At 41.3% G+C, this 15991-nt stretch overlaps 1 protein-coding gene and 1 long non-coding RNA gene across 6 annotated transcripts in view; one reads left to right on the top strand and one right to left on the bottom strand.

The window, feature by feature from the left end:
- Positions 1-15991, top strand: part of CRADD (CASP2 and RIPK1 domain containing adaptor with death domain) — a 112320-nt gene that overhangs the window by 22962 nt on the left and 73367 nt on the right. The window contains exons 1-2 of one of the 5 annotated variants that reach the window (XM_027831349.3): positions 696-824; positions 3931-4228. In XM_027831349.3, the coding sequence (XP_027687150.2) occupies positions 3931-4228 (298 nt within the window). In that variant the 5' untranslated portion in view covers positions 696-824. Of the gene's footprint in view, positions 1-695; positions 825-902; positions 1066-1100; positions 1596-2761; positions 2823-3930; positions 4229-15991 lie in introns of those variants that run through there. The other 4 variants (XM_007069231.4, XM_043546011.1, XM_037885115.2 and 1 more) reach the window with 4 other exon arrangements.
- The window catches only part of LOC119564425, a 36795-nt gene continuing 33434 nt past the window's right edge, over positions 12631-15991 (bottom strand). Inside the window, exon 3 of the long non-coding RNA XR_005223283.2 lies at positions 12631-14092. This is a non-coding gene — a long non-coding RNA (uncharacterized LOC119564425). The remainder of the gene's footprint in view (positions 14093-15991) is intronic.

Raw genomic sequence — 15991 nt, 5'->3', positions numbered from 1 at the left:
ATGCCCTTAACTACATGCCCTCATTGTCGTTAATGGGACTACTCACAGTGAGTAAAGTTAAACGTGTGTGTGTTGCAGAACTGGAGTCTGTATTACTAATAATGACATCTTAGATTTTTAAAACTGACAACATTTTAAAAACTCAATTTGCTTTTCACTTGCTATGTTGTTTACTTTTTTGAGTTTCCCTCAATTTGGACAATCAAGTCAATTTCACCTTTGTTTACAGTCTGTTTAATTTGTACATTTTTAGTACTGCATTTTTTGAGTTGTAATCACTGTAGAAGTTTGTTTAAAAAAGAATTTCCATTGGAATAAAACGTAACAACATTTGTAATAAAAGAAGGTTTTCTTAATTTGTGCAAAATCTAAATATTGAGCCAAACTGTTCCCTTCCATGGATTTTTTATATTATAATTATACTTCTACAGATTTTACAGTTTGCTATTGATTAAAATTAAATGACTGTACTTTAATGCATATGCACAATGGGGCAGAATTAAGGTTACATGTTCAACTTTAACTATTATAGTTCTGACTTTTGAGCATTTTAAATAGTCATCTTGTTTCATGGATGGACATATGAGCACTGTAACAATCAGGTTGGCTGCTAATGACAAAGACCAATCTCTCCCCCCCCCCCCCCCCCGGCAGAAGTGCTATGTGTAGCTAGAAAGCTTGTCTCTCTTACTAACAGAGGTGTGTCCAATCAAAGATTTTGCCTTTGTCTGGGACTGCTAGGGCTACAACACCGCTCCAGACAAAGAACAATCTCTCAGGGGTAGCGATTACAACTCACGTTACACTTACACGGCATGTTCTAGGTAAGTGCTCTCTGCTAGTCTAACACTTGGGAGTGCCTGTGTCCACAACACCGATGGCTGCTGCGCTTTCTACGGCAAAGCATTTGACCTCAACAAACATGGCTGCTGCATTTCCTCTGGAGGACTCGTCCCCTTAAGAAGGATGGAGGCAGGGCATTTCCTGTTCAGCCCTTTTGCCTTCAGCAAAGATGGTGCCTCCAGCCCCGGGCCGGGAGCGTGTGTAATCCCCGGCTTTCCGGCTGTAAGTACGCTTCCGTGACCGGGGAGAACGCCGGCTCCGCAGTGCTTTCCCCAGGCGCTGGCTGGGAGCCCGGCTGCCCCTGCACTGGGGGCTGGCCTTGCGCGCTCCTTGCCTCCAGTCTCTTGTCTAGCCCGCTTCTTATGATCTCTGCACCTTTCCTGCTGCCCCCAGCGGCGCTGGCTTTGGAAGATCAGTCCAGGCACTTACATGCACATGCACACGCACACCAAGACAGGTCCAGCCATGGTAGGCTGTCCTCCCTCAGCAGCTTCCGCAGTACTGACAGATCCTGCTACCGGCTCGGTTTATAGTGATATGGTGGCTTTGCGGAGACATGCAGTGCTGCTGTGATTTATGGTGCTGCTGCTGAGCCGGGTCTCCGGTTAGCATGGGAGGCTACAACGCTCCTGCCTTGCACACCTCAGGGGATTAGATCCACTCCTACCCAGCTACCGTAGCTAAGGGCTTTGTCCTGTCTGTTTTACGGACACACTGCTGTGAAAAAACAGCCAGACTCAGCCTGATGTATAGTAAGTGTAATTTGTTGGTGGATTCCTGTGTTACTAGAGTTAAATTACCAGCCACCCCAGAACCCCTGAGACAGTTTCATCTCCTGCGGGAAAGCTATAAAGTTCTCAGTGAATTTCAGGTGGCGTTCTGGAGCTATGTGTATTTACACAGTGCCTGAGACAGTAGCCGCATATATCGATTCAATGAAACGACAAATGTCTCCCTACAGCTTTATGACATTATTCCTCTTGCATAAAGTAATCATGAGGAGGGGGGGAACCCTAAATCTTACCTGCTAGATTAGATGAGCTACAGAAAATACTAAACGTGCAGCGCCAGTAATGTGAATGGCAATAGCCAATCTGTTTGTTCTTTATTGTAATGGATGCACCTGTTTTCTAAATTATGTATTGATAACTTCTGAAGTGTGAATCTATGTCGTTTATGGAGCATTTTCCAACTGAAAAAGCTGGGGAAAACCATCCAGCCCTGATAGGATAATAATGAGGCCGTTTGGAGTTAATGGCTCACATCATTCCTGCCTAACCAGGCACTAACTTCCCTATTGAAACGTGCCAGGAGTCCTAGGGATCCAATCCAAATTATTATTGACTTGCAGAGAAACCAATTAATATAATAGCTATTAAATCTGGGGAAAAGCTAGAGTGTTTATTTCAAAGGTTAAATAAATGGGTATGAGGAAGCTAGTCAGAGCCAGATTTTCAACTTTCACTTCTGGTGTGCTTCCACATCAATGTATGCATGCAAATAGTGATTTCCCCTGTGTCTATAGCAATACCAATGTGCAAGTCAGGGACTGTACAAGTACCACTGAGTTAGTGAATGTTTCTTAGTCTGGTCCTGAAATTGAAAAATCACAAATATTTAGAAATACTTGGGAAATTTTTGACTTTACTGTAACTTTGGTCTTCTTGCTTGGTGGACAGCAGTTCTCTGTAATAGGGATGATCTGGTGTTTCTTCTCTCTCTTCCCCTCCACCATCACTATTATTTACTTTTAAAAAAAAAAAAAAAAAAGAAAAGAAAGAAAAGAAAAAAAGCCTCCTCTAGCTTGATCTTGGATCCCTTCCAGACAGTGGTTATAGTAGATTGGAACAGGAGGGGGAGCTCTCACTGCAACAGTCAGGAGGGGGAAATTAGTGAGAAAGGGGGAGCTCTTTGCTTTTAGTTGTGCTCTATCTTTAAACTCTCCTTCTAGGCTGATTTCACCTCAGGAATGGATCATGGTAAGTCTCCAGGTCTTCTGCTTGGTTCCCTGTCCAGCGCCTTCCCCCTCCAAATATCTAGACTTTGGGAGCTCTCTTCCCAGCCTGAAAGACACTGGTATTTAAGCATCATTTAAAAACACAAAGGGGTTGTTGGTCCTTTGTAAATATCTAAGATATGTACACACCTCACTCCACTTCCCCCTTCCCCCAGCAGCTCTTGGCAAGGATCAGGACTGCTCATCAGTGCAATCTTGGCTCCTCTAATCTCTTACAAACAGCCTGAGTGGCCTTGGCTTTCTGGAAGGGAGCCATGTGGGAGGGGAGTTGTGGAATGTTATATGCTGGGAAGATGGGTGTGTGTGCGCAATAAGAGTTCAACTGAGGTTGAGAGGAGAGGAAGCGAGAGCAGCACTAGCTTTTTCTTCTCTCAGGAAATGGTTGACTCCATGCAAAAACTGTCTTTCATATAGGAACTACTAGGTTAATCCTTGAAATATTTTGGTTTATGGGGCACCAGGAGTGTTTCTAATGGGTGTCTTGCATTGAGTGTACACCCAAGTAATTAAAGACAACTAATTCTATTGTGTTTAATACAAGCTGAGCTGTTTCAGATACAGAAAAGATCTTGAGCTCTTTCCTTTTAAATCCTTTCGCAGTAAGTCTGTCCTGCCCTAATTCTCAGTTTTTCACTTCCCGCAAAAAAAAGCGACTGACTCAGAAACATGCTGTTTTAATCTGAAGGCCCCAATCCTACCAGTTATCCAGCTGCATCCCTGTTCCAAGGAGTTTACAGGATTGTGGCCTTAGTGCTTCAGTTCTGCTCCCATCTAAGTCTACACTAAGGCAAACACACATTAACTTCAGTGGGAGAAGGATCAGGTCCCAAATTCATGGCCCCAGGTGCAGTCTGAGAGGTAAGAAATCAACTCCCAGCTGAGGCGATACATGAAATCCCAGCAGAAAAAAAGGTGTCTGAGCAGTGATATATGGTTCCCACTTTGGCTGATCATAGGGTGGTTTTCTTTTTAAACACTTTGAACAGTAAAATAGCTTTCTTTGATCTTAAAAACTGAAGCATTTTAATATCTCACGTGTCCTGCTTCTTCTCTCACACGCCTCATGACAGATGGATGCCAGAGACAAGCAGGTTCTGCGCTCCCTGCGGCTGGTGCTCTGCTCAGAGGTGCTGGTGGAGGGGCTCATCATTCACTATCTCTACCAGGAAGGCGTTCTAACAGAAAACCACCTTCAAGAAATAAAGTCCCAAGCCACCAATCACAGAAAAACCATGATGCTTCTAGATATCCTTCCTACCAGAGGACCCAAGGCCTTTCGGACGTTCTTAGATTCCTTACAGGAGTTTCCATGGGTGAGAGACCAGTTGGAGAGAACGCGTAAGGAAATTATGGCAGAGGATCTTGTAGGTAAGACCAGAACTATCACTGTGGTTTTGACGTTGGCTTTGATGTTAGTAACCAAAGAGCTGCACTTTCTTGACTGTGTTGATATCATCATTTGGGATGAGAGAGGCTGTGCCACGTAGACGTGATGCATGGTGCCCGTGGTTGGCCACAGACCATATTTCTTGAGAGCCCGCTGAGTGAGAGGAAGTAATGCAGATCTTGTGAGATGCCCTTCTAACATGGTGGGATTGAAGTAGGATGTGCAATTGGTTTCATTCTCTTGAAACTTTCCAAAGTTTGGAAATGAGCTAAGGTGGAAGCAGCACCATTCCTAAAAGTTACAAGATGCCACAAATGTGTATCTGAGTTTTGGGGGTGGGGAAGGGGCATGGAGAGGAAGGAATGATAATATATGGTGGAGGATGAGAACCATTATGTGATTAAAGATTTTTGAATGATTCTTTGACTTACACCCAGTGAAAGTGCATTGGGTCAGTGGTGTTACCCCTGATTTACACCCATGTAAGTGAGATCAGAATCAGGTTTTGTATCTTAATACATACATACCGGGAAGTAGATTTTTAGCATGAATGTGCAACTTTAAATTTTGGTATTTCTTGATTTTATTTTTTGAGTGCTAAATTGTGCAAATTGTGCAAATTTAACATTCTCATCATATTCCATCAAAAACACAGTCACTTTTTTTGCTGGACCTGTGTAGACAGCATTTTATGCTTTCTCTCTGGCTGCAGAAATGGCCCAATAACGTTCACCATTTATTGAGAATAAAAAGCATATATGATGGGTGGGCATGAGTTGTATGAGCTATAATCACAGTGTATACCTGCAGTATTAAACAGTGTTGAAAAATACCTCGTTGCTCTGACCCATCATGGTAATATTTTTGCTTGTTGTAGATTAGTGGTATATACATTTGCTACTTATTAGTTTATCGTCTGAATAATCTTTACAGTTACATGCATTGGACCCTCAAGTATGTTCAGCAGCATCATACAGTTTGATATTAGAAGGACAGTTGCAGATTCGTATTCTTTCTTGGATTGTTTTTTCTTACAGCAAATAGTTTGTGACTAATGTACTTTATCTATGCACATTATGTTATTTGGTTTCAAGTGGTTGCCTCTGCTTGATATTCCTATTGCCAAACTGTGTGTGTAATCTAGAAAAGGGCTCCAGACTAGATTAGTGTGCCTTTTATTTTTATTGTAGCAACACGGAATATGAAAACAAGATAGCAAGCAAATAGCCATACCTGATATCTGATTTTGTACTGCAGGAGTCCGAGAACAGAGCACCCATCGTGCCTTAAGCAGCGGAGACCCTTAAAATAGGATGCTAACTGTGGTGACCTCTCCAGTGCTGCTTGTATGCAAACAAAGACAGTTTGGCATGAATGGCCTTGTTCTGTGTTTTTAAACAACAAACATTCATTCTGTTCCATTTAAAAGTCTAGAAAGAGGGAAAAACCCTACGTTTGCCAAATGGAAAAGAAGGAATTGTTAAAGAGGAGAATATTTTCCAAGCTCATTAAATGAGTATCAAGAACCATGAAAAATAGAATTATCCTATTTAAATTATATGACACTATATACATTTAAATACTTTGTACTGTTTAGAATAATAAACTTTAAGCTCATCTAGAATGGACTTTTAAGGAGTTTAAACACAGTTCCTGCTAAAATGATTTCTGAAGTGGTTTGGCTGGCCAATGTGGAACCCTTGAAGTATAGTTTTTAAATGTGGGTTTAAAATAGTATGGAATTGTCCACAGTGGTTGGAGAAAGCACGTTAAAACTTGGAATGCTGGGACCCTACTTAAACTGACTGTGGAATGGTTAAAAATCCAGCATGGATGGGGGACAAAGACTCATTTACTGTTTACAGATGTTTGGGTGATCAGGATGGATAGCGCTACCACTGACTTGTGTGTCCATGGGCCCCAGTCCAACAAAGCATGTAAGCACATAACTAGTTCTTGCTGACTTAACGTTAAGCATGTGCTTAAGTGCTTTGTTGGATCAGCACCTATATTTCTCTGCCTTGGTTTCCCTGTCTGTAAAATGGGGATAATAAGATCTTACATTGGTGTGAGGTTTAGCTTGTTGGTATTTTTAAAGTACTTTGAGATGATCAGCTGAAAATTGCTTTAGACATGCCCCATATACTATAGCTAATAAATGTTTCCTTAAATCTGTTATGAGAATTTTAAAGAAATTATATGTTTTTATTTGCCAGCTTCCTAGTTCTTTCTGGCTTGAAACATGCAATCTCATCCTGTTAGGTAGTAAAGACAAAAGGTATTAACAGAACAATTGAATATTTTCCTATGTGATTCGTAGTCATGGAGGAGATTAGTTTTGTGGTTAAGGCACTGGACTGGCACTTAGGAGATGGGGTTCCTACTCTAAGACTATGTCAGACATTCTGCATAGTCCTGATAAATCACATAATTCCTCTGTTAAACCTTCTGTAAAATGGAGATAACAGCACTTCCCTCCTCTCAGGCTATTCGCTGATGTTTGGGAGGTGCACAGATCCTAGAGGGGGGAGGGACAAAGATAGATTTTGATGAGATGTAAAAAGTATTCGGGAGGGGGAATACCACCAGTAGCAAAATGCTCTGCAGATCTCTGCAATCTATGGTTGCCTGAAGTTCTTAAAACACTGAAGTAGAAATATATTAGGTACAGCAATTCACATTGTTGGGCATTGCTTCGTTGTATTAAGATCTTGATTGTTCTGATGAAATGACGTGTAATGTCTTATTTTTACTTTTTGAAATTTCTCTTGTAATAATTATGGAGTATAGAAAACAAGAAAGTACTTTAAAGTGACAGATTGATTCAGTTCAGTTAGGCCATGATTAAGGAGAACATTTAGGCATGTGTTCAACTTTACCCATGTAAATAGCTTCATTGCAGTCAATAGGGCTTCTTGTGCTTCAAGTTAAAGCACATGTTTAAGTGCTCTTGTGTGTCAAGGCCATAGTAGGTAAGATCCTGAGCCAACTCCTTTCAAAGTCAATAGAAAGGCTCCCACTGACTTTTGTGGGAGCATCATCTGTGAATTATAGTTTGTTAATGACAATATGTTTGAGAGAATCTGTCTAAATGAAAAGAACCTGCAGTATACGTATTTAACATTATTTTACACTCTGATCATTTGAAATTCATTTTATGAACCAAATCCTTTATTAATAGGAGAAATGCTTACCCATGGAAGTAATCCCACTGAAGTCAGGATTTACCTGGATTTTGTTGGCTCAAGCCACATAGCCTCAAACTGTGCAGATCTAGTTACGTAATCAGAGCCTGTTGGCATATAATAATTTGTACCTTGAAGGCAGGTTGAATTTCATAGCTGATCAAGATTTGTTGTTGATCATATTTAAGACTGCTAAATTCAGTGTACTAGTCTCCCCCCATCGAAAGAAGCAAAAGAGTGAACATGGTTAAATATCTTGCTAAGCAGAACTCTGAATTATTCAACATTTTGTTTCACTAAATCAACCTCATTCTATCTCTGACTCAGTTAGGAAATGCATTCTGGTGGTTTCATGGTCATAAAAGAGTGCTGCTTCAATTACTGAGAAGTTGTTTTATTATTTTTCCCCTTTCCAAGTAAAAAAAATTTTACAGGAATTTTAGAAGAACAACTACTATAATAAGATTTGTAGTGAGGTTTTCCAAAAGCTCTATAAGTGTACTCTAGTGGACTGAGTAGCTGTGGAATAGAAGCCAGGAGTCTGAGTTTTAAACAAGACTCTGCCACTGACTCATCGTGTAGCATTAGGCAAATCACTCTGAGCCAAATTATGTAGTGATGTACAACTCCTATAACTCACTGTGATTTGTAGTGGAGTAACTACACAGAGTATAGCTGTAGGTCATTACAGAATTTGGCCCTATATGTCTGTTTGGTCATTTGTAAATAAATACAAAAAAATTTGCAACACCTCTGAGTTTTAATAACATAAGGGAGTCAGTTAACTGACAATTCTGCTTGGAAATATTTTACCTACTGTTGTTACTAGAAACACTAAAAGGCCCCAGTCCTACGACTACATAAGAAAGGGGGGTATCCCCACTGCATGCTTGAGTTTACGTATGTGCGTGCCTGTAGGTACGGGATTGGGGGGTCTAAGATTGCTAGACCTGAAAGACATGAGAAGAACAATATATTTTTCTCTCCCCGTCCCATCACGTTTGTTTACTTTGGGCATTTGACAGCCCTTTGTGAATAGTTAGTTTCCTCTGTAGGTTTTTTTGGTTTTTGCTTTTTGGTTTTGTGTGGACATATCATATGGCAGCAGAACCCGCCCCCGCCGCAAACGGGAAGGTATGATTGTAAAGCCAAAAAATCAGCAGAGAGATTCAGAGTCATGTAGTTCGGTTGCTAAGTTAAGTTGCTGATGTCATTTCTTGTTTGTAAAGTAGCTAGGGTGAAACAGTTCACCCCTGGGTGGAGCACTAGCTCAGGGCTCATACATCATTTAAACACGCAAGGGGTGAAGTCCGGGGTGCTGGAACAGTTTTTATAGTGGGGGTGCTAAGAGCCATTGAACCAAACTGTAAACCATATATATGATGGAAACCACTTTAAGCACCCCCTAGTTCCAGCACCTATGGGTGAATATCACCCTTTGAACAGAAAACCCACTATTGTGCTCAGTATTAAGGACAATCTAGTAGGGCTATTTTGTAAGAAAAAGGCTTTTTTTTCTACTGTGGACAATGTTATGGCTTTGTCAAAAGTGTAAATCTTCTATATAATGTTTATGATTCCTATGAAAGGCTACAGCTGTTGGCAACAAAATGTAATTCTTTCTAGGAACAGCAGTCCGTTACCCAACGTGTGTTTATACAGAATGGAAAATGCATGTTAGGGAGGGGATTTGTTTGTTTGATAGAATGTTTTTGTATTCTGGTCTCTGTTCAGGAATGTCTTCTCTTTATTACATTTTTCTCTATATTTTAGATGTTGGTGTAAAAATTTATTTCTAAAACCTCTTTTAACCCACTTCTCTTCGGTTTGGTTTTTGTTTGTTTGTTCCTGGAAGAACCTGGCATATCAAAACAGATAGAAGTCTGAGGCTGAAGTTGGACTTGTGGAACAGCAATTGCTAACCTGCTTTATTGGCTTATGTTACTGAATTTTGGAGATGGAGTCAGATAGGATCAACCTGAGAGGAGATTGTGTTTCTTCCCGCTAATAAAGGAGGTATTTTCTAATGCATGGTCTGTTTGCTGAAGTGTATGATCAGCAAATTGTGTTTGGGTCTTGTAAATTTGGATGTATATTTTTTTCTTTTGAATTGCAGTTTTGCCTTGTGTGGGATGTGTCTCCTTGTATGTATTTTAGAGTTTTGGATAAAGCCTATACATTTCAGAAAACAAATTTGTTGCTGGTAAAGATCTTCCCCAGCTCTAAAGTTTGTTCTCCACATCAAAGCTGTGCGTGGGTCACACAGTTTGGGAGAATTCCAATTCAGGACCAGTCACATTTGGGCTTTGTCAGGTTTACCTTCTCTCCTTACTTTTTGTGGGATGTTGCTGCTGCTAAGTACTTCTCACCCTGTTCCTGCCCTACCTTGGCCCACCCATGGGGTAGTCAATGTATACCTTCAAGTCAATGGCACTGCTATGGGTACCCACATGGCCCCACAGCGTGCTAACATTTTTATGGCTGATTTAGAACAACACTTCCTCAGCTCTCATCCCCTAATGCCCCTACTCTACTTGCGCTACGTTAATGACATCTTCATCATCTGGACCCATGGAAAAGAAGCCCTTGAGGAATTCCACCATGATTTCAACAATTTCCATCCCACCATCAACCTCAGCCTGGACCAGTCCACACAAGAGATCCGCTTCCTGGACACTACAGTGCTAATAAGCAATAGTCACATAAACACCACCCTATACCCGAAACCTACTGACCGCGATACTTACCCACATGTCTCCAGCTTTCATCCAGACCACACCATACGTTCCATTGTCTACAGCCAAGTCTAAGATACAATCGCATTTGCTCCAACCCCTCAGACAGAGACAAACACCTATAAGATCTCTATCAAGCATTCTTACAACTACAATACCCACCTGCTGAAGTGAAGAAACAGATTGACAGAGCCAGAAGAGTACCCAGAAGTCATCTACTACAGGACAGGCCCAACAAAGAAAATAACAGAACGCCACTAGCCATCACCTTCAGCCCCCAACTAAAACCTCTCCAGCACATCAAAGATCTACAACCTATCCTGAAGGACAATCCCTCACTCTCAGAGATCTTGGAAGACAGGCTAGTCCTTGCTTACAGACAGCCCCCCAACCTGAAGCAAATACTCACCAGAACCACACAACAAAAACACTAACCCAGGAACCTATCCTTGCAACAAAGCCCATTGCCAACTCTGTCCACATATCTATTCAAGGGACACTGTCATAGGACCTAATCATATCAGCCACACTATCAGAGGTTCATTCATCTGCACATCTACCAACATGATATATGCCATTATGTGCCAGCAATACCCCTCTGCCATGTACATTGGTCTCTATGCAAAAGAATAAATGGACACAAATCAGACGTCAAGAATTATAACATTCAAAAACCAGTCAGAGAAAACTTCAGCCTCCTTGGTCACTCAATTACAGACCTAAAAGTCACAATTATTCAACAAAAAAACTTCAAAAACAGACTCCAATGAGAGACTGCTGAATTGGAATTAATCTGCAAACTGGACACCGTTAAATTAGGCTTGAATAAAGATGGGGAGTGGATCATAGAATGCTAGAATATCAGGGTTGGAAGGGACCTCAGGAGGTCATCTAGTCCAACCCTCTGCTCAAAGCAGGACCAATCCCCAACTAAATCATCCCAGCCAGGGCTTTGTCAAGACTAACCTTAAAAACCTCAAAGGAAGGAGATTCCACCACTTTCCTAGGTAACGCATTCCAGTGCTTCACCACCCTCCTAGTGAAAAAGTTTTTCCTAATATCCAATCTAAACCTCCCCCATTGCAACTTGAGACCATTACTCCTTGTTCTGTCATCTGCTACCACTGAGAACAGCCTAGATCCATCCTTTTTGGAACTCCCTTTCAGGTAGTGGAAAGCAGCTATGCAATCCTCCCTTCCCCCCCCCCCCCCTTCTTCTCTTCCGCAGACTAAACAATCCCAGTTCCCTCAGCCTCTCCTCGTAAGTCATGTGTTCCAGTCCCCTAATCATTTTTGTTGCCCTCCGCCAGACGCTTTTCAATTTTTCCACATCCTTCTTGTAGTGTGGGGCCCAAAACTGGACACAGTACTCCAGATGAGGCCTCACCAATGTCAAATAGAGGGGAAAGATCACGTCCCTCGATCTGCTGGCAATGCCCCTACTTATACAGCCCAAAATACCGTTAGCCTTCTTGGCAACAAGGGCACGCTGTTGATTCACAAGAAAGTCATAAGATGAGTCATTACACTAACTAAAAACTATTTCCCCATGCTAATTTTCCCCCTACTGTTACACCTTCTTGTCAACTGTTTGAAATGGGCTATCCTGATTATCACTACAAAAGTTTTTTTTTTCCTCCTGCTGATAATAGCCCACCTTAAGCGATTGCTCTTGTTAAGAGTTGGTATGGCAACCCCCATTTTTTCATGTTCTGTGTGTGTGTATACCTACTGTATTTTCCACTGCATGCATCTGATGAATTGTGCTTTAGCCCACAAAAGCTTATACTTAGATAAATTTGTTAGTCTCTCAGGTGCCACAAGTACTCCTCGTTCTTTCAGGAAACAAGGTTGGTCTTCTCCTCAGTGCCTATCTTGAGATCACAAAGGGTAACAGCAGGTGGTTTCCTTCTCTCACTGACAGGCATTAAAGTGGTGGGGACAGTAGGGTGTGTATTTCTCTCTCTCCTGTTTCTCCCCCACCTCTCCTCTTAATTGCATGGTCAGGTGGCAACAGGGTTCATTCCTTCTCTCTGTCGTCTCCCTATAAGTGCTGGAACTAGGAGTGTGGGGGCTGCTGCCGCACCTCCTGATTTGAAGTGGATTCCATTGTATACAGGGTTTACAGTTTGGTTCAATAGCTTTCAGCAACTCCGCTATAAAAATTGTTCCAGCACCCCTGCTTCCCCCACATGTTTGGAGGAAGGTGGGGGGCTTTGGCCTCACTGGGTTGATCTTTGTCAGATCAAGGAGCATTCTGCTTAGCGCTACATTGTATGCCTGAGGGCTGTAGGAAATGATCCTCTCTCTCTGTTGAGAGGATCAAGTGTACTCTTTTAAGAGCACTTCCCTACCTCTTCTCACATCCCAAACCCGCCTGAAAGCTAGATATGACATTCAGGGCTTTGGCTTTGGTTCCAGCTGCAATGAGATATGTGAAATCTGACATTACGATCTGTGCATGCACTCAATAAACATTTATCGTGATATGGACAAGTGACTTTCTTAGGGCTACAGGGGTGTTCCATTTGAATCATGTTTCAATTTAGTGTGTGTGAGTACAAACTTGCGATCTTTTTGTAGCTAAAGGAAGTTTGTTTTGTAGCTTTTGTTTTATGTAGTTTCAATAAGCAGCTGTGTTTACATTTCCGTCTCCCTTTGAAAAGCCTAGAGCATTGACAGCACCAATAAGAGCTTAAAGAATGTACTGTGCTGTCTTAAACTATTTCCTCTAGTTAAGTGACCGGAAAGATGTAACCATACTTGGTCAACCCCAGAGAAACAGATAAAAATATTAGTTGGGGGGAGGGGAAGAATGATGGATTATTTGTAATAAAGTAATTTAGTGATGAAGAAGGGTCTATTTTGACTCCCCTGAAGGGCTTTTATGTATCCACAGGATAGGTACAGCCTGGGCAACAACAATGCAAGCTTCCTCACACTGTCCTATCATCATCCCTTCACGCTGTCTTGGAGGGTTCCCTCCCAGGATGAGAGGGAGGGTACTTACAGTGTGCCATTGTTGTCAATGGGAGTTGGATGAGGACCTAATGCTTTAATCCAGAGTTTAGCTGATGTTGAAAACAGGAAACTTTTTGGGCTAATGGATGTGGTAGCCTTGCCCATAAGCACAAGCTGTCTTGGTACCATCTTTCTGCCTCCCAAAACATGCTATGCATATTTATATGGTGGCAGTGATCTTACAAAAAAACAAAATTAAAAGCTTGCTTCTGCTAAATTTAAGAACCAAAACTCTCCACTTAAACTATTGTACAGTGCTTCTCTCCCCCCCATCAGATATATCCGTTTCTAAATAGCTTGCAGATTGTATTACCTATAATTTTCCATCAGACTGTGTTTTCATAATACTGTCTTGGGTCCTTTTTCCTTCTTAGCTTTCACCAGAGCTGTTGGGCATAAGGTGATAAACTCATGCCAGAATCTTGTTTTATTTCAAACAAACATAGGCCTGTGTGATCCTGGGGATCCATTGTTAACTTGCTGCCAGTGTCGCATTGTTGCTCTTGTCTTTAATTGGATATGGAAAATGAGCCATTGAAAATTATTTGGATAGATGGCAATAATTACATTTAAAAAAAAAAAAAAAAAAGATTAAACTCTCTCTTTAACCACCTGCTCTTAGAGACTGATTAAGGTAGCAAATGAGCCTGAAAAGGCTGGAAAAAGTTAATTGGTTTTATGCATACATACTACCACATCCTTGATACTAATATCTACGCACACAGAGGTCAGAGTGACCCAGAGAAGTCCATGCTCATGATTTTCTGGAATTTATTTCATAGAATTTTTCATCCCCAGTATTGAATATTTTCCTTCGTAATGGCCAGCTGTTGTTTCCACCTCCTTCTGAATTGCATGGGGTACCATCTGATGATGATTTTCATCTTTGTTTGTATTCCCACTGCTGAGAAAGAGGCAACAGGTCTTCTAAGTAATGAAGAAATTCAGTTTGAAAAATACGAAATGTTGTGAATGCTGTTCCGTTTGTTTTAAAAGCAAGCGTATTGTGTGTGGGTGAAAATTTAGGGATGCTCTAAAGCTGACTGAAGCCAAGGAAAAAACTGCCAACTACTTCAACAGGCATTGAGTCCAAGCTCCTATGGCAACTGAAAATTGTGCCACGTATCCTGGGGTGAAATCCTGGCTCCACTGAAGTCAATGGCCAAGCTCCCATTAACTTCAGTAGGGCCAGGATTTCGCCCCTGGAGACTGCCGTGGTCTGTTCATCCACAGAACAGATACAGCACAGGCTTCCTCGCACCAACACGTCAATGTGCCACCTTGACCTTGCATGTGGAAAGACCATCTCTAAGGGTGAAAGGGTGTTAATAATTTAGTTTATAGACCCATTCAGTATGTGCTTTCTCTCCTGAGGTTGTCAACGATCTGACAGTCTCGCATCTGAGAACTGGACTGAGGTCACAACTCATTTGACACAGGTCACCGAGCTCCCATAAGGCAGTAGTAACTTTGGTCATTATAAACCTGGACCCCAATCCTGCAGTGCAGTCTGCTCTCAAGTTCAACCCACCCCTGCCACTACTCTTTTTCTGGTTCTTTTTTGTGTATTCAGTTGGTTGTATATCTGTGATTAAAAAAATTAGAACAGATACCCAAGTGTATTTCACCTCAATCGCACCAGGATTTGATTGCAGTTTATCCTGTTAGTACTGTGAACGGTTTATATGCAAGGCTTTTTAAAGCAATCATTATCTATTTGGCAGTGATTATGTAAGCAGAAAACCTATCTTGTTGCTTCTATGAGACATTTTTCTGATGGGTTGTTTTTTCTTTTATTTTGAACTTTTTTCCTGATTCTTCTTTGTCTGTAAATAGATTTCTATCAACTCATGTACTGACACGTTGCCAAGCAGTTATACATGTACTTTGCAAAGCTCTCTTAACTCGTAATATCTAGAGCAGAAAATAAGACGTTTTCAGTGTTCCTTCATATTTGCCTTTTAGGGGAGCAGCTGGTTTGATTTGTTTTTAATTTTTTAAGGGAATCAGTGTTAAAGCCATGGGGCTGAAGGGAATAAATTGCCATTAATGCACCTTTTATTCAGAATGCTCTTTAATCTCTGCATTTAACCACCTCAAGTGGGATTTTCAAACTGCTCAGTTGGCCTAAATCTGCTGCCGTTAACGTCCATGGGAAAGTGCCATTGACTTCAGCAAGGGCAAAGTTAGGCCAACACTGAGCGCTTTTGAAAATCTCACCCTTCATTTGTAATTTAGTGTGTGTAGAGATATTTAATGAACAGCCCAGTTCCTCTCTCTCCCTCTGTATCCACAGCAATATGTAATACAACATTTGATAGGAGGAGGTGAAGGGATTTAGGTTATGGCAGGTATGGAGTTAATTAATCAAGCAGCAAGCCAGCCCTACACTTTTCTAACCAGCTCTAGTTGCAGGTAAGCCTCATTAATAGCAGGCAGCTAATTCTCTAAGTAGCAGTATATGAATCCCCAGGGAAAGAGCTGCAAGAAAAAGAGGGCTGGAGCTGAGAGGAGAACCAGTATTTTTCGTCCCTGTTGTCTGAAGAAAGCTTCTACGTATACATTTATTTGCTATTGTTGATAAAACTTATTTTTACTTGGCTATTTAAAGGAGCATGACATTTACATTTACTCTGTTTTAAATTAAACAAATCACACAGTTGTCTGTATTCCATTTCTGCCACCTCCTGCCTTAGATTATTTCCCCCTTTTTATCCTCTAGCAGTGATTGTAATTTTGATTATAATCCCCTTATTTCACATGCTCATAACTATCTGAAATGTTCACCTTCAGTGCAGTTTTG

This window comes from Chelonia mydas, chromosome 1 (assembly GCF_015237465.2).
Source record: "Chelonia mydas isolate rCheMyd1 chromosome 1, rCheMyd1.pri.v2, whole genome shotgun sequence".
Taxonomy (NCBI): Eukaryota; Metazoa; Chordata; order Testudines; family Cheloniidae; genus Chelonia; species Chelonia mydas.
Note: the sequence above shows the minus strand (reverse complement) of the source record. Positions and strands in the feature narration are given on the sequence as shown.